The following is an 18,763-nucleotide window of genomic DNA, read 5'->3' on the forward strand; positions in this document are numbered from 1 at the left end:
AGACTTTGTTTTATTGTGATTTTTGTTGCAGATTCTGATTCTTTCGGTCCTAATCTTTCCAAAAAGGTGTCTTATTGACCACTCCAGAAGGCATTTTGAGGGGAATCTGGCTCATGTCATGCTGGATGTTCATACTTACGATCAAAATATCTTTTAAAAGTGATTTTACATTTTTTTCCGAAGACTTTGCTGAACAAATACACACTATAAACACGAGTATTGCAATCAATTTGGGGCTCCTACGACGACTCAAACACAGGGCATGATTCATTCAGGGAGTTACTACTTCACTTTGGACATTTCCTGTCTCTTCTTGCTCGTTCATCAACTCGCTCAACAAAGCAGCGACGTACGGATCTTCCACAGCAACGGGGTCTATTTCCAGCGGTGGAGGGAGACAGCAGGTGTGGCTGCAGTGATCTTGTGTCTGAGGCACCCTCGCGTCTGCGGACCACCAGAGGGGTCAAAGGTCACTCACCATGTGCAGAGATATGCTGCTGGGTCCACGGTAGCAGTGCAGCAGGTGCAGACAGACTCGGGTCCACCATCACATGGCTCCCACTTAAAGGAACACGCCAGCAATTTAGCAACGCCGTTGCATAACGTTTGGGAGCGTTCGAGAGACAGATTAGAGAAAAATAATGCTCAAAATGTGTGCAAAAGAAGCCAAGATATCCTAACTTTTAGTGCCCAGCATGGGTTAAAGAAACCAATGATACTTGTTCCTATTTTCCCACAATGCAACTCAATGTTGTCTGTCTTCCTGCCTCGTAAATGCGGTCCTTCAAACCTCATGCTACAAGTTAGCAGCACAGGTTTTCCCAGGTGATACCTTCTTGAGACAGCCCTGCTTGCGTCACGATGACATCATTACTTTCTCAGACTTTATGAAAGCTCCCTGCAGAGCCACGAGAGACGGTGCACAACAGCTTCCACAGGCTCAGTGTTTCTTCTCATGACCAGCCAGACCCTTCAAACCTCGTCGACTTGAATGTGGCTTTACGTCCTCCCGTGGCCACTAACTGCGCCCAAAGGACAGCGTGCCCCTCCTCGCCTTCAGACAGTCGCTGACTGCGTCTGAACTGATGTGTGCTGCAGCCTTGTGATTTGATTTCCTCTGAAGTCCGTACGAAGTGAGTGTTTCTCACAGCTGTGTGCGATGCGCTGCTGGTTCACAGCCAGTGGATCCAGCCAGCCCCACGCTGTTAATCTGATGGCAGGAAGCTGGCACGGAGACAGCCGACTCCGTGTTGTTTCTTCATGTACAGTTGGCAGAGGGAAGCCGTGGGGCACCATCACCTATCTGCACTGTTCTGCACCACGGATCAGCTGGCACTGATCAGAGGGTCCGTGTTGACACGACAATGTCAGCCCCCCCCCCCCCCTCTCCTCCAGAGGGCAGCGGGTGGGATGCCCCTTCTGCTTAAACAACCTCACACTTGGCAGCGGTTGGCATCTTTTTGGCAGCGCGGGGCCGGTCCCGTAGGAGTGTTGGCTTTGCCAGCGGACAGCCCGAGTACGCTCAGGGCTGCAAGTGTGGGAAAGTAGAAGTTAACTCTCAGACGCCTGAGGTCATTTTTAGTCGATTTTCCATAATTTTTTTAATTCACCTTTTAAGGCACTTTCATATAAGATATATACATATGTTTTACATTATAAATTGCAGAACAATCTCAGCTATATATATATATATATATATATATATATATATATATATATATATATATATATATATATATATATAATGAGGCATTGTCATAAGGCAAAAGTGTAAAGACAAAATATGAGTCTAGATCTAAAAAAAAAATGGAATCTCGATTTTTGGAAATTCTTCATATCTCTTGTGAAAACATAACTTTACTCAGGTGGTCGAACTGTTTTGGTGATGGGAGTTGGTTTACCAAAGGTTTAGGTTCACAAAAGCAGTGAAATATATGAATAACATGGTAGATACATGCAAATAAATGTCTAATACTAAATGTTTTCATGACAGTTTTTTTTGTATAAATGTGGTCTTTCACACCTTTCGTCTATATATATATATATATATATATATATATATATATATATATATATATATATATATATATATATATGTATATAAAGCTATGGTGAATGTAGGGACGGGCGCATAGGTGGGGAAATGGACGAGGGAAAACGCAAACGCACCCAAATCCTGCCCCCCTCGTGTCAGTCTGTACATGAAGACGGGCCCCTGCGGGAGGCCCCCTCAAGACTGCTGAAGCGGTCGCTCTATGAATAGGCTGGGCAGAGACACACAGATGTGCGTGTCCACATCACAAAGAGACAGAAATACACGGAGCCAAATGTCAGCTTCAGCTCTGCACCAGCTCTCCACGGCTCCTGGTGTCCAGATGCCGTGGAGAGCAAACAGAAGAGCGAGCATTCATGAGCGTGCCGTGCGTGTATGGATGCATGTTGGTCTCTTGTGGTGCGCGCACGGGACTGCGCTGTTTCGTCTGTACATTTACGGTATGTGCTGCGTGTGCGCACATGTGTAAGTGTGTGCAGAGGCATGGAGAGAGAGTGTGTGTGTGTGTGTGTGGTGGGTGGTGTTGGTGTATCAGCTTGTCTGCACCTGTTTGACATCTCTGTACGTGTGTGTCAGCATTCTGAGTTCCTCCATCAGTCAAAAGGCTCGAAAGGCCAACGGCAGATTTACTTTGCATAAACGTGTGAGGAGGAGAAGAATATCTACTTTGGTGAAAGCCCACCAGCTCAGAGGAGACAACATAGTGAAGTAAACTGCGCTCAGGTCAGATGTTGTGTTTAATAGCACGTTGAGCGAATGCTTCATATGAACAGACAGCAGCTTGCACCAAGAACCTCTGACCTCATTCCCTGACAATGACACGCTTTCATCTTTACGACTCGAGTCAGGACTCACTGAAATGAGGGTTGACAGGCAGGTTGAGCTGTCACGGACGTGATTAATATATTGCCCCTCCCAGCCCCTTTAATTGCACGTCCATTATGGTCTCCATCATCGCTATCAGATCGACTTATCTACGACCCGACTGTGTCTGATTCTGCACTGGAGCAGCTGGAGCACCTCGACCCAGAATACTACAGAAAAATGTAAAAACAACAATGGACGATTAAGTACTCGATGGTTATTGCATGTCACTGCGTATTAATGTCATACACGGACTAAAATGACTTTGGAACCAGGACCATGATGACATTTTGCCTCATCTCCACTTCATGAATTAGGTCAGATGATTCGCCTAAAGATGGTTTTCCTGCAGAAGAAAACGTGACGCGTGACTTTTTGGCTTTTATTTGGTAACTAAGAAAAAATGTAGAATGAGAAACTGGAGAGAAAAACATGAAACAGAGAGTGTTATGACAACATAATTAGGCCTATAGGTGCATTTATTACTGGATTTTGTGTTTAAATTTGGGCGGTTGTGGTCGAGTGAATCAGCAATTAATTGCAGGGTTGATGTGGATTGACGACGGTGTCCTTATCGGTGCTCAATAGCAACTTTAAAACATCCATGAAGACCTGAAGGGACGACAGAGCGACAAAGACCAATGTTTAACCGAAGAGACAAAAAAACACTTTTAAATGATGTATCGCAATAGGAGCTATGGAGGACTTAAAATAACTTAAGTATAAATAAATAAATGCATGAATAAATAAATAAAAGCTTAAATAAATGTACAAATAAATGTATGAATAAAGGAATATATAAATATAAGTTATACCTAAACAGGACATCATTAAATAAGTCCATTTCTACATTTCTGTAATTCTTTCTTCCTGTATTTATTCATGCATTTATGTATTTATTTCTGCTTGAGTCATTTGAAGTCCTCCATCCGGAGCAGCCTGATGTACAGTATGAACCCACTGTTGGCTTCGGTGGACCAACACCTGATCTCCTCGATTAGAGCGAGTCACGCGGGACGTCGACGTGGCCGAGCGCCGGGTTCACAGACTCTGAGTCAGAGCGTCCGGCCCCGAGCTGGTGAGTCACTGAGGACCGCACACGTGACGGATGTGGCAACGGCAAAAGGAACTCATGATTGGTAAGTTGACTAAAAGCAAACTCAAGTCGCGTGCATTTGAGACAGAAAGGTCTCACGATTTGAAAAGAGGAAGAAAATCTTTGAAAAGGACTCAAGGAAAATGCAGAAAAACTCAAACTAAGTGCTGCTGTTTGTGTGTGTGTGTGTGTGTGTGTGTGTGTGTGTGTGTTGACCCCAGATGTCTCTGCTGTCATGGTCCTCCCTCTTATTGTCAGACGGGGCTGTCTGGTTCCCATCTGTTCTTCTCTCCATTTCCTCTCGTTTATCCTTCTGTCTTTCTGCATCTTAACTTCTCTCCTAATGTCCCGTGTTCACCACACATCCCTCCATCTCTGCACCTCTCCCCTCCTTCATCTCATCATCTCATCGTCTGGCTGAACCGGTTGTTCTGAGATAAAGTAGCTTAGGGGATTTTTTTTTACTGTTTCCCCAGATACAGAAACTGACGAGAGCCTCAGGACAGACCTTTTTAAACTGTCTTTTTGCTGCCTGACGTTGCGTTAAACAGCGTCATTAAGCTATCTTGGCTCAATAGTTTAGTGTCAATGGGATTATGTAAAATAATCCACAGTGTCAGGCTTTGAAACGTCCCTGCTCCAGGCGATGCAAGGCCCTTCTTTCTATATTTGATCGCTGGAGGCCTCTCGCAGGACCGCGTGTTTAAAGCTAAACCAAGTTAACGCAAAGCCGAGTGTAAAGAAATGACGCAAAAGAACAAACGCATGACTTTCATCTTCTACTTCTTTCGGCATTAAACTTTTTTTTGTTGTTGATATTTTGAAGCATCACTATTTAACTCTTTTTTCATGTAAATATGACAATAAGGTGATCAAAATGCTTCTCTCCCTTTGCTCGTCTTTCAATTAGGTTTGTAGTATTTTTGTTAGAAAGGATTTTTTTTGAGTTTTTTTCGACAAACCCGACATTAAACTTTGTTTAAAAACTTTTTGGGGATATTTTAAAGTATCACTATTTCACTTTTTTTCATATAAATACAATATGAAAAAAACAATAATATGATCAAAATGCCCCCCCCCCAAAAAAAAATCACTTGCTCCTCGCGTCGCTTGTCGCGCTACGTAACTCTGACTGAACACAAAAACACATCCACACGTAGCCGTAGTTTGCAGAAACGGACGGCGACACCACGGCTGACTGTTCCAGGTCACGGCGGTGTTGCGCTCCGTGGGACCGTCTTCTCTCAAGGAATGTTATCCACTGATGCAATTTGTCCCCTCTCAGTTCCTAAACGGCCCCCAGTGCAGCCACAATGAGCTGCCTCTTCACTCAATAGACCTCTCTGTGGTTGCACACTTATCTGCTGCTGTGGTGCCAACAGGCGGATTAAACAGAGACACAGAGACACAGAGAGGAGGGGCGGGGTAGATCCACAACGGTACTTTGCGACAGGAACCTTCTGGAATAACAGAGCTTTTTTTCTGTTTTGCTGGTCAATCGCGTGCGTTTCTTTTACGGCGGAGACCATCATCTGCAATCTGCACGTCATTTCCCTCATAATTCAATCAGTGTTTGTATTGATTTCCTGTTTCCCCGCACACGGCCACCGTCTATGTCCATGCTTTGTTGGAAAATCTGTGGACGAATGGGCTTGCAGAGCTCTTCCATGAATTATTAAGCACTTCTGAGTAAATTGAATCAGAACAAGCATGATGTAATTCATGATCGTTTGGAAAACTGCTGCAAAGGAGGAAAGAAAAAGCAAAATATGGATATGCTCCTCAGTTACCCTTAAACCCTCAAACCCATAATGTTCTCATGTCTCATGCTTTGGAAAATCATTGATCCTCAGCAGCGATAAAAAAGTTATTATTAAAAGTAATACGCTGGACATAAAATATGTGTAAGATCCAAACGCATTAGCATTCAGTCATAATCCACAGCTGCCATCACGTTTGGGTGAGTAAACATTATTTTCGCAGACAAAGGCCATTGTTAATAATTAAGTCCCAACAGATGCTGCCTCCTGTACTCCCTCCTCCTCCTCCTCCTCCTCCTCCTCATCCTCCTCCTCCCGCTTTCACTTCTCCTCCCATCCTCTATGCTTTATCTCTCTATCCCTCCCTCTCTTTCATCCTCTTCCCCTCCTCCACCCGGCTAAGCTCTTCTTCTCCACTCTCGTCCCCTTAACTTGTCCTTGTCTCTCCTTGAAACGACCTCACTTTGAAGGGAGGTTGTGTGTGTGTGTGTGTGTGTGTGTGTGTGTGTGCGTGCCCCGTGGCCAGGTTAGAGAGGTGGGTCAGGGTGTAGCCGTGGGCCCACAGCACCCGCACCCTGTCATTAAGGCCGACTTTACACGTGACCGGGCTTTCAATGGGAAGTGGACCCTGAGGGGGGGAAACCCTCACCTTAACTCCACCGAATGAAGGTTTGAACTTTCTTCAAGAGCGTCGGAGTCCTCGGTCACACGGTTTAGCCGTTGTGATTTGAATTGTTGAGCCATTGTGCTTTGAATTGTTGCTTTTAGCATGTGTGTGGTGGAGATACGACTGAGGTCTCATCCTTCTCTTAGACAAGGTTAAAATGTGTATCCATGGAAAGAAGCAGACGAAAATATTCAGCGAGTCAAACGGATGTTCAGAGACAAAATGTTTGAGCTCCTCGTAAAACATTTTGACATAAATCTACATGATACGGTTTCAATAGCTTTGTACTAAACTTTAATCCTATGCACCCATTCAACACCGTGACTTTTGCCCTGATATCCTGACTCACTGCGTTAAAAAAAAAAGAAGAAAGAACGACGACCAATAATACGCTGACTCGACACAGAAGAGCAGCACGTTTGAAAAATTCAAGAATCCTCCCGTTGAAATGAGCATCCTGTGGAGATGTGTTAGCATAGCGCTGATCATTCTTCGTGGTTATACCACAGACAAAGAACCCTTTGCATGAACCATTTGAATAGTTGGTGGTCTAACTTCATACTTCTTGTCACACAGAGGGTTTTTTTGGGGGGTGGAGCAGTTTCTTCAAAGCCCTTGTGTCAACGCTTCAGCGTTTACCTAAAGAGTGACTCCTGCAGCGGCCACCTCGGGGCAAAGTCCTGTCCCAGACGCCGGGAACCTAAAGGAGTCTCATTTTCAGGTAGCGCCTGCAGGGCGTGAGTGAAACCCCCCCTCTGCATATACTCCCCAACACACCGTCCTCTCTTTGACAAAGGATGCGCTTTCCTCCCGTGCTCTGTCCACTCTTGCCCAGATTTAGTGTCCAGCGTCCTTCTGGGACCATAAATTAGAGCGCATGCGGTTAAATGGTAGATCTAGTTTGCTCTGTTCCTGTGCGCTCCTCGTCAGTCGTAAATCTCTCGCCGCATGCTGGGATTTTTTCCCGCGAAACGCACCTCTCGCCAGCTGAGGGATAATAAATGACTGTCAAATTAAAAATGTTTAATGGCCACCGTCGTAAAAGATGAGATGTCTTTGTGACGTCTTGTCCTCCCTCCGGCACAAGTAAAGCGGGCAGAGAAAGCTCCACGAGGGGCTTCAACAAGACGCCGCACGCTGCCCCGTCCTCTCTGAACTCTGCTGGACGTGTTTGTGACGAGCTGAGAGCTACGTCGACTTTAATGAGCGGCGCTGCCGCGAGTCAAAGCAGAGGCGGCCCGGTGGGATTCCTTTAAAGGAAACGCACCAGTACAGTCAGATTATTTCCACTGATTCCCAAAACAAATTGTCATGTTTTAAAGAATGGACAGCTCATTGCAGTAGTCGTGAATCTATTGACTCTTCAGGAGAGAAACAAGAATCTCTGCAGGTCTGCGAAAGAGGGAAATTCAGATTTTAAGATTTTCCGTTCCCGCTCTGAAATCTCGATAGTAATATTTTGGTGTTAAAGTTGAAATTCAGAACATATCTATTACGCCTCATTGCTACGACGCTAACAGCACCCATGTCAAACGTGCTGATGCAGCTAACAGCGTTGGCTAGCCTTTGGTGCACGCTATGCGCTAACATGCGCTGAAAGCACGTAGATGTTTGCGGCTTTATTAATCCTCTGCATGTCCATTGCTCCTTTAACTAAGCTGCACTTAAAGAAAAGGAGCCTCATGAAGTTTCAGGCACCTTTCATTGCTGATGAATGCATCGATCGGAAACCCGCGGGCTCATTCAGGCCGCGACACTCCCACATGGCGTACTCCTCTCACTGCAGCGTAGGAGCATCGCATCCTTAAGGTGGCAAACAAACCCCGAAGTTTTGCTGCGGCTGTGTCCGCTGGCAGGGAGAGAAAGCGCGTTCAGAGCGAGGCATTTCCTGACTGCTGAGGTAATGAAGCCCATGGAGAGCCCGGGCACACAGGAATAACCCAATCTAACCGCGGCGATGCTAATTAGCCCTCGTTAGGGCTCTTTCTTTCCTGCCCTCTCTTTGTGCGGATCGGCAACATTTATCCAGCAGAAGGAGTGAAACAGGAAATGCATATCCTGTGTTGTGTCAATTCCTAGGCTGCAAAATCATATTAATGACTATTATTAGATCATCAGTGACAATGAGCTGGGTGATGACGTTAAAGATGAGGGAGGCAGGGAGAGAAAACACGTTTCCTTAATTTCCTTTCAGACACATACATGCATCTGCGCCCTGTGTTTAAAGAGGTATAATATAAATTATATGTTGTTTTCAAAAACTGGACCGTTTGGCCTTCGTCGCTCCCACCAGCTCTCTCTCCACCTGCCAGAGTTTCGCTGAATCATTCGTCCTCGTTGTGGTCGTGACCGCTCCCCATCCTCAGGGCTGTTGTTGTTGCTGCTGGTGGAGGATAAGCTCCGAGCTCAGACACCGTCTGCAGGACGCAACAGATCTGAGGTCAGCGGCTACGACTCCACCATGGCTCTGTGCTCGCGGGGTAGAACAAAAAAAAAAGAGAGACAATAAAAACAAATGCATCAGTTCTTCCTTCCTCACTCGTCAGAGCAGTGATTGCTGAAGGGGACCTTCGTTTCTATTGGCATCATCACATCATCATCTCTGACATTCACCAGCATGCAGCTGGAGGGGAGAGAGAGAGAGAGAGAGAGAGAGAGAGAGAGAGAGAGAGAGAGAGAGAGAGAGAGAGAGAGAGACGGGGGCGGTTAAAGGTCTGACCAGACCGGCTCATTTAACGTGGTGGCGTGAGAGAAAGAAGGGGAAGGAACGAGAACGAGGGGCAGAGCGAGAAGGAGGAGAGGGAGGAGAGGGAGGGAGAAGAGGGGGAAGAAGGAGGAGAGGGAGAAGGAGAGTGAGAAGAGGGAGAGGAGGGAGGAGAGGGAGGAGGAGTGGGAGAAGGAGAGTGAGAAGAGGGAGGAGAGGGAGAAGAGGAAGAAGAAGGGTAAGAGGGAGGAGGAGAGGGAGAAGAGGGAGAAGAAGGGTAAGAGGGAGGAGGAGAGGGAGAAGGAGAGTGAGAAGAGGGAGGAGAGGGAGAAAAGGGAGAGGAGGGAGAGGAAGAGGGAGGAGAGGGAGGAACAGAAATCTGCAAAACAAATCTGTCTGCAGTCCAAACCACCAGCGAGTGGAACAGCTGACAAACAGCAGAGGCAAACGAAAAGAAAAAAAATGAAATAAAAGTTTCAGCTGTCCGTCACAGCCCGTAGTCGTGGCAACGGGCCTCGAGGGGGCCAGATGTGAATGCGCACAGTCAGCAGGTTTGCAGCATAGTGTCATGTGACTATTGAGTCTCAACACACAACCACCGAGAGCAGATGATAAACAGCAACAACTTGAAAATATTCAACAATATATTCAACATTTACAACTTCAAAGTCACGAATTTCTGCTTTTATTTGACAGATTGCTGAGTGTGTGTGTGGTGTGCATGGACCCGATGTTGCATTGAAGTGCAGGTGGAAAACTGGGACTCCCAGTGTCGTTTATATGTATAAAGAATGGAAAGTGTGTCTGTTAAAAGAATGAATTAGTCACCACCCGTCATACGCTTTATTTGAGGATCATGAATCATGCATTTGTGGAGAGTAATTTCAGAAATGTTAATGCACCGACCACCATCCCTTTCCCCATCAAAGTGTTCTCTTTTCCCTGAACTAACCGTCTAAACAGAGTCAGACGTCGTACGGTACAGACTGGAACTCCCTCTGCGTCTCTTTGGCGTAGTTTAAATACGATTCACTTGACAGGAACAGTCATACGTGTGAGAGCCGCCTCGTCTCCCCCACAGCTCTGGGCGCGTCCTCTCTGCTCCACAAACACTGTCAGAGGGGAAGTCTCCTGCCGGCCCGTAAATCAACACGTGTGAAAAGACACACACACACACACACACACACACACACACACACACACACACACACAAAATGAAGAAAAATAAGCAGCGAAACAAGTTGGAATCTGAGTCCGACCGACATCGGTTCATCGTAGATGTTTCCACTTCACCAAATACACTCCCATGCCACTTTATTAGGTACACACACACACACACACGTTGGAAATGAATCACATACTACCAAGAGTCATCGATCCCCGGCTCCGCTAGCCCATGTCGATGTGTCCTTGAGCAAGACGCTTAACCCTAAATTGTTCCCGTCGCTGCGGTGTGTGAGTGGCTGATAATCCTGATCAGTATGTGAATGATGTTGTTAAGTGCTACCAATGTCTAACAGACGTTTGCACGATGAACAGCTTGTGTAGCGGACACACAACACATTGTTTTTCCAGTAGTCAAGGACAACATCATTATCATATCAGTGCTGACCGAGAGAAACCGCTCCAGAACCACCTCATCAAATCCTCCTCATGACGAAAGACTGTGAGGAAGTATCTGAACGGGAAGTATTACTAATGGAAGATTCACTGTCTCTGACGTCTCATTCCAGCGATGATGGACAGGACTGGTAGGCTTTACTGAATAACGACGAGTTAGTGAGTGGGTCGCGTCCAGAAAACCGTATGCGTGAGTGTTGCTGTGTGGAGGCCGACGTGGGGAGAGTTGAAACAAGAGTCTGTGGCGGAAAGTAGAATCAGAAAAGTGGTGAGAAAACCAACGATGCCGATGCCAAGCGGGAAGGTTTTCCATCCCTGTGTCTCAGTTTTCATTATGCCATCCACACACACACACAGAGACACACACACACACTGCTAACTGGATCCGAGTTAGCCATCTGGGTCGGCTCTCATAATTACAAATGTTCCACCTCAGCCGGGCTAAGCTTACCTGAGTTATTCAATAACCGAGCACGTGGATTTCAGCTGACGGAGTGACTTTTCCAGCGAGGCTCTATGTGTTAATGTGTTGAAACTTCAACTGTCTGGCAATGACAGAGAGAAGCACAGACAGACTCCCGAGCTGCAAACGCTAACCTTCAACACTTAGTGGTAAATATGTAACTGCGTCAACCACAAAATGTGTTTCGGTTACGTTCCCATTTTCCCAAGCTTTTCAGACTGTTTTTCGGCACATTCGTTTCGGTCGACGCTCATGTCACATATTTGTGTTCCCGGGCCGTGTTTAGGGCTCTGCCCCGTGGTTTTTCTTTCACCTGGACAATCATGAATCTCTCCAAAAGAAGACCCCAAAGAGTGAGCCCTGATCCGAATGTCGGAACTGAGCTCCACTAAAGTCCGGGCTCAACGAGAGGTAAAAAAAGAGGAACATCATCTGCAAAGAAAAAACTGAGATGCAGGTCGGAGGTCGCCAAATGAGACACTTTTCAAGCCTTGTGTGTACAACATCTGTCCATGAGAATCCCATGCAGACTCAATCACTTTTCGCCTCAGTGATCTCCACCAGAGAGATGGACCAGGCGTCCACACATTATTCTGCCACTACCTCCTCTACAAAGGCACAGTGTCAGGTTTAGTTCCTCAGAGGGTTCCTGAGCTCCAGCTGTTCTGATCTGGACCAGGGGAGAGCAGGACGAGGTTGATTTACCAAAAGAAACCAACCCATCCTCCTCCCATTAACCAAACAGTTGACCACATGTCAGAAACTGGGTTCCTGATGCTCGTCTGCAGAGTCAGGAGTTTCTGTAGCTTACCGAGCCCAAAAGGCCCCTCCACTCTTCAGCTTGACCCCTCTGCTGTTGGTCTTCCAACATGGCCGACTCAGATCTCATACCTTCTGACTCCCTCGGGTTGCAGTACAAATTCTATCAGAGGTGGAAGTTCAAACCCTTTTTCTTCCCGTCCGAGACCTCAGCCAGATGTTTACAGTTCACCCTCGTTGCACATTTGGGTTTCGAGTCCGCCGTATTCCCCCTGTGACCTGACGTATCTCACCACCAAAATGGGGGAATCAGTTGGCAACTCCGCCCCCTGGCTTCACCCAAGAGTCCAAGGCACATGAGCCATTCATTGATCGTTGACTGAAGGCGTGTGGGTATTTGGTGCAACTCAGATTCTGATCGGTTCCCCCAGCAGATCCCAAATGAGCCCAACTATATTGAAACGGTACCTTCCACTGATGCTGATTGTTTGTTGTGTCTCCTTCCCCACTCGAGAGGAGACATTACACGCACACAAGACCCAGTTTTTAGAGCCGGGACAACAGGAACCCCCTCCTCTTGGACCACCACCCAGTTGGCAGCAGGACTCTCTCCCAGGCTCCGCTCCAGAAGGGGTCTCGGTTCCTCTCTCGAAGACACTAATCCATTCAGGTTTTTTGAAACACTCAAAGTCTGGCCCCCTCACCTTGGACCAAAATGCCTCGGGAGAAAACTAACAGGAGCCGTTGCCTCTGACGACACAGCTCTTAGGGTCAAAGGGGCACGCAAACCCCCCTAAACCCAACGCTTCAAGCGGGTTGCAATCCTCCCAAGTGGACATTTAACCAACTAACCTTGTCAAGCAAAAAACGCACCGGGATGTTTTGCAGCCCGCGTTGGGACCTCGTCGTCAATTCTCGGTGAACGATGTGCTGACGCACGGCCGTGTAATCCTCTCTTTGTTTCTCATCACCACTCACTTCTCCGCTGACGGGCCGCCCGTGCAGCTGCGTGTCGGGTGGCGCCGCCGCTCCGACTTCATGTCCGTCAGCAGCTCGGCTCATAAGGCTCCTCTCAGGAGTCAACGTGAACTCAATTTGGACTTGACAAGGCAGGTGTCAGGTGGTCGTTCGCTGAGTTAGAGAGTGTGTGTGTGTGTGTGTGTGTGTGTGTGTGTGTTCAAGGTGTGCCAAACCCAAGAGGGATCCCTTTCAGCCCAATAAAGCCAGTGTCTCACTTTCTCTCTTTTTTTTGCCTCTTTTCTTTTACCACACACACGTTCACTCCACAGACTGATATTAAAAACCAGTCAGCCCCCCCAAACACACACACACACACACACACACACACACACACACACACTAACCACATGGTGATTAGTGGACACTATTGACTCTGGACTGTAATTACTGCCTAATGAATCTGCCATAAAACTTTGGGACTGCCGCCAGCTGTTTGTCTAAACCACCAACGGGGAATTGAAGCCTGTGTGTGTGTGTGTCTGTGTGTGTGTGTGTTTAGTGCTTACCCACAGACACAACAGTGTTGGTTGTGACGCTTTCCTCCACGTCTGCGTTGCATCTCGCTGTATGTTTTTAGGCTGGCGTCTACTGACCACATCATTATGTGAAATCATGCTACTACATGTAACATTCCTGCGCCGTGAGCACACACACACTCCTGTTTCTACTGTTCAGACACACACTGTGACCCCGTCTGCTCCGTCCTGCTGGGTCGCCCCCCCCCCTCTCCCACGAGATTGGCAATCAATCCCATCGACCGGGCCGGTGTCTCCCCGAGGTGTCCCTCAGGGGTCTGTGCTGGGGTCACACTTTACACACTTTATTTCTGTACCGCCTGTGTTGTTTGCTTCGTCAAACACGGGGTCCGGACTCGAATGTGATGACATGGGCCAAAAGAGACCCAGAAATAGTTTTGCACGTGATGAATCACCAGAGTTTCCCCCCACGATTGCAGAAACTGTGACTGACTCACTGAGTATCTGACGAGGACAAACAGCAAGCAAACAGCAACACTGACGAATGCATGTGTGGTCTAGACTTCTTATCTATCCGCTGTAATCATACGGGGCTTTTAGGAATGGCAGACCAGGTGTGCATTATGTGTGTGTGTGTGCTTAAAGTCATTCTGACAGTCACTTTGTCATTGCACATCCATGGTGATAAACAGTGTGTCAATAGTGCAGCGTAGTACAGGAAGTAGGGAAGGAAAGTGGAACAGACAGTCTATGTAATTACCGCTGCACATAAACTCTTTCCATAGGCCGGACCGGGCCAAGGCGTGTTGCTGGAGTCACATAACGACGCAGCCGAGTCATAATCTGATTAATCTGCATGTAAATGCGTGGAGCTGCTCGTCTGACTTGACTGCCTTTTGATGAGTTTTATGATATTTTGAGATTCAACGGGACAGTTGTTGGAGGTTTTGAGGGAAATCTTTAAACGGAAACTTAAAATCTACGTATTTATGAATGATTTTTATTCATATAAATATATATTTCAATGACTTTGTATTTAAGTTGAAATCTTATCCCATTGTTACTTATCACTTGTCACTTATTTGATTTCAATTGTATCATTTTATTACTAATATAGTTTTTATGTCACACTGTTTAACAACTATTACTGCTTTTAATTAAATTTTATTACATTTTTTCTGTTGTTTTCGCAGTCCAAACTATCTTATTTCCAACGTGTCAGCCACGTGTGAAGCACTTTGAACTGCGCTGACCCGCATGAAAAGGTGCTATTCAAATAAAGTTTGATTGATTCTAACTTCCACGAGTCAGACGTGTCTTCCCTGGAATAAAGTCCTGCATCGCACCAGAGGACGTGTTTCCAGTGGTCCAGATGTTTGTCTGGAACAAACAGAGGCGAGTCCGCCCCGTGACTGAACACGTGAACGACCTTCAGGAGCCTCTTTTCATCGAAGGAAGAGCAAAGCATCCGAGCTCACAGTGTGACGTGTGATTTATGAAGTTGTGAGTCAAAAACAGTGAGAGTGGACTGAAGGGGGATCCTGACAACACATGGACAAAGTGAGCATAACACTCAATGCACACTTACTCCATCAACTTGTGTTATCACACAATAATAACACTCCCTTATCTTTCATATGATGGGCGTGGGTTATGATTTAAGCTAAAATTATAGCTTTAATGACCATTTATCTCCAAAATCAGCCCTGTTTGTTGCAACAGTTTATTTTCTCAGATGATCCAGAGGTTTTAAAACACGCAGAAACTGTTTCGATTTTTCTGACTGAAGGCTTCTTCTGCAAGATGAGAAACACAACCGGGCCTCCTCCGTCAAGGAGACTCTTCAGCGCAGCCAAAAAATAAAGTATTACAACCCGATACAGGAAGCGAGCGCGAGGACACGTCGCGATAAGTCACCACCTGAAAGGTTAGAGCCACAGCGGTGATTAATCCTGTCCCACTCAACGGCACAGACACGGAGGAACGAACCAGCAATGTTCTCAGGATTTATTATAATTTTGTACATTACTTTGACACATAAACTCACAACAATGTACAATTAAATAAGACTATAACGCTTAAAAATGTGTGTGATATTAATATGCACTTGTAATGCCGACATACCCGACTATGAAGTGTCATATATGACATGAAGATGACAGAAGAACTACATGTCCGGTTTTTACCGTGAGAGAGAGAAAGGGGGCCAAAGGGAGACGGAAGTGGGTTAATAAAAACATCCGAGAGGGATCGATGGAGGCTGATAGTTAGACGTGCTGTTCTATTGATCCCGTGAGTCCGGCATAGTGGGGCTCGAACACCCGGCCATCACAACCAGGGGCGAAACCGATGCGTTGTTGGCTGCAAGTTGGCTCGGGACCGGGCGAATGAAAAATCGGACCGCACAGCATGTCGTCACAGAGCACAAACGCAGGCCTGTGTGCACTTAATCCCTTAACGAGCACAAGTGAGAACACACACACACACAGACACACACACACACACAGATAAACTGTCAGAGTCTCCTCCTGCTAATGCTGTCCTTGCAGGGGTAAAGGTGTTTGTGTGAGAAGCAGGAGGAGTGAGAGGTCTGGCGACGAAAGGGGATCTCGGATTCCCGGCAGGACTGAGACGAGGTCCGGCAGCGAGGAAGGGGCTCGTGCATGTTGTCATAGATGCTGCAGGAGGGCACACGCACACACACACGCACACACACACACACACACAGAGAGCAGGGGGTTGCGCAACAGTGGCCGCCTTTAAAGAGCGTGCGCTGCCTGCGGGTGGAAATTCCCTGGTCACAGTCCCAGCATTCCTCCGGAGCAAAGTTATTGCCGCTCGTCACATCCAAGTGAGGTCAGGTGGTTCCTTCCTGCGTGTGCGTGTGTGTGTGTGTGTGTGTCCGTGCCTTGTTCTGTGTGACGGACGATAAATGGGGAGGAAGTCCATAAGCAGTCGGGAGAGGAGGAGGGAGAGGGGGGGGGGGGGTTCAAGTTCACGACCCTCTCTTGTCTGAGCAAAACGTCGCTCGCCACCCGAAACAGGACGGAGACGAATGCGGCGTGTGCGTCAGCGCGGTTGGCCGGAAAACCCAAAAAACAAAACAACAACCCCCCGCGTTTGATCCCCCTCCCCCTCCCCCCCCACTCCCTCCCACGCGGGGGTGTGAGACGGGCTCCAGGCGTTCATAATGTCCCTGTTGTTACCGGGACACAGCGTCTCATTTCGGGAGAACACGGTCACACACAAGATCACGGGCTCGTTATAGACCGACGGCGTCGACACGACAGAGTCGCTAAACACGAGCTCTCTGGCACGCCATCGCAACTGAAAAATAAAAATAAAAACACACGAGGAGACTCCTCAGTACTGATGCAGCTGAAATAAAGTGATCTGATACAGAAAGTGGGTCGAGGACATCGTGAGGAGTCGCGACCCGACGCTCAAAAAGAGAGCAAATCTTAAGGTTTTGAATGCGTGAGATAGGAAGTGAGCGTGTGCGTGTGTGTGTTTGTGTGTCAGTCTTAGGCGTTGGACAGCATCGTCGATGTGAAGATCTGCTGCAGTATTTGGGGGATCTGCTTGGTGTCCATCGCGACGAAGGATCGGCCGGCTGGAAGCGTCTTTTGAAGCCTGAGAAAAAAACACCGACAGAAAGTTTGGGGTTAAAACAGAAGGACTTGTTTGTTTGCTGTGTGCTTTGGTACGAGACAGAGGACTGTGTGTGTCTGCGTGCGTGCGTGTGTGTGTGTGTTAAAGGGCTGTCACTCACATGGAGACAACTCAGTCTCGGTCTTATATTTAAACCCACTACACCTGATGGCATTCTTTCTTTCTTTGTTCTTTCTTATCCCCCCATTCACTTACACATTCCTCCTGTTCAATCAGTAGTTTGTCCTCTACACGAGGACACACACACACACACACACCCAGCAACAGGGATATACACTGTCCCGCCATGGGTATTACGTAACTCTGTACAGCCTCCCTGTCACTAAATAGCCCTGCGTGCGTGCGTCCATGACAAGTGAATGTATCAGGTCTCATTCCTGTCCTCGCAGTCACACTCGAGTCTCGTAAACTGAATATAGTCCGAAGCGTCTTTCAGAGCTCGTTTCCCTGCGACCTTGGCATCAGGGGGGACTTGTTAAAGAGAAATTAACGCTGTCGCTGTTTTAAAGGGTCAGAGGTTTCTTTCTTTCCTTTTTTTTATTCTTCCTCTCTTGCTGTTGCTCCTGAAGAGGAGCAACAGCAAGAGAGGAAGGCCCTCGAGCTCGTGACAGCGGTCTCACCATCAGAGGCTCCTCAAATCTATCTATCTATCTATCTATCTATCTCCCTCCTTCCCTACCTATCTACCTACCTCCATACCTACCTATCTCTCTCTACGTCCTTCCATACCTACCTTCCTACCTTCTTTCATACCTACCTCCCTACTCCCTACCTACCTACCTCTCTACCTCCTTCCCTACCTCCATACCTACCTACCTACCTCTCTACCTCCTTCCCTACCTACCTCCCTCCCTCCCTACCTACCTAGCTCCATACCTACCTACCTCTCTACCTCCTTCCCTACCTACCTACCTCCTTCAAGATGAACTTTGGGTGGAGGGTCTTTAGCAGAATCCTTTTAAATTGACAACCCGGCTACTGTTTAAATGCCCGACATTTTGAGCTACTTGCATGGACTCCATGTCCTTCTCCGTGGTCCTCTTTCATCACTTCCTCTCCTCCCCCCTTCTTTACCTTTTCTCTCCTTTCTCTGGCTTCTTTCCCTCATCTTATCTTTCCACTAACTTCCTGTCACACCTTATCCTTCTCTGGCTTCATGCACCTTCCTCCCCCTCCTCGCTCCCTTCCTATTTCCTCCTTTGTCTCCCACGCTCGACTGAACGCCTCCTCTCCCGCTCTCCTCCTCACCTTTCGGCCTGATCGCCGAGGGATCCGATGAAGACGGCGAAGGCGTTGACCTGCGGGTCGGAGGTCAGGACCTCGGCGAAGCGCTCGGGCCGGATGCCGTAGCGCTCCAGATTGGCGTCGCTGAGCACCACCACGAAGTGCTCGTCGGCCTCCTCCCGCGCCAGCTCCTTGATGCTGGCGTCGGTGCCCTCCAGGGTGTAGTCGCCGCTCATGCAGAACTGGGAGTGGGCATGCATGTTCTGCAGAGAGAGAGAGAGAGAGAGAGAGAGAGAGAGAGAGAGAGAGAGAGAGAGAGAGAGAGAGAGAGAGTTGAATAAGTCATTTCTATTGTCTGTTTTTACCACGTAAATGCCTTCTTATA

General features: G+C 47.5%; 1 protein-coding gene across 1 annotated transcript in view; it reads right to left on the minus strand.

Annotated features, from left to right (window-relative positions):
• Positions 1-16,371: 16,371 nt before the first annotated feature.
• The window catches only part of vwa8 (von Willebrand factor A domain containing 8), a 52,428-nt gene continuing 50,036 nt past the window's right edge, over positions 16,372-18,763 (minus strand). The window contains exons 44-45 of the mRNA XM_068572650.1: positions 18,403-18,641; positions 16,372-17,115 (exon numbers count right to left, since the gene is read on the minus strand). Of these exons, the coding sequence (XP_068428751.1) occupies positions 17,007-17,115; positions 18,403-18,641 (348 nt within the window). The 3' untranslated portion in view covers positions 16,372-17,006. The remainder of the gene's footprint in view (positions 17,116-18,402; positions 18,642-18,763) is intronic.

The sequence above is a fragment of the Clinocottus analis genome, unplaced genomic scaffold, assembly GCF_023055335.1.
Source record: "Clinocottus analis isolate CAN_PGR_092001 unplaced genomic scaffold, fCliAna1.0.p SCAF_12, whole genome shotgun sequence".
NCBI classification, from domain to species: domain Eukaryota; kingdom Metazoa; phylum Chordata; class Actinopteri; order Perciformes; family Cottidae; genus Clinocottus; species Clinocottus analis.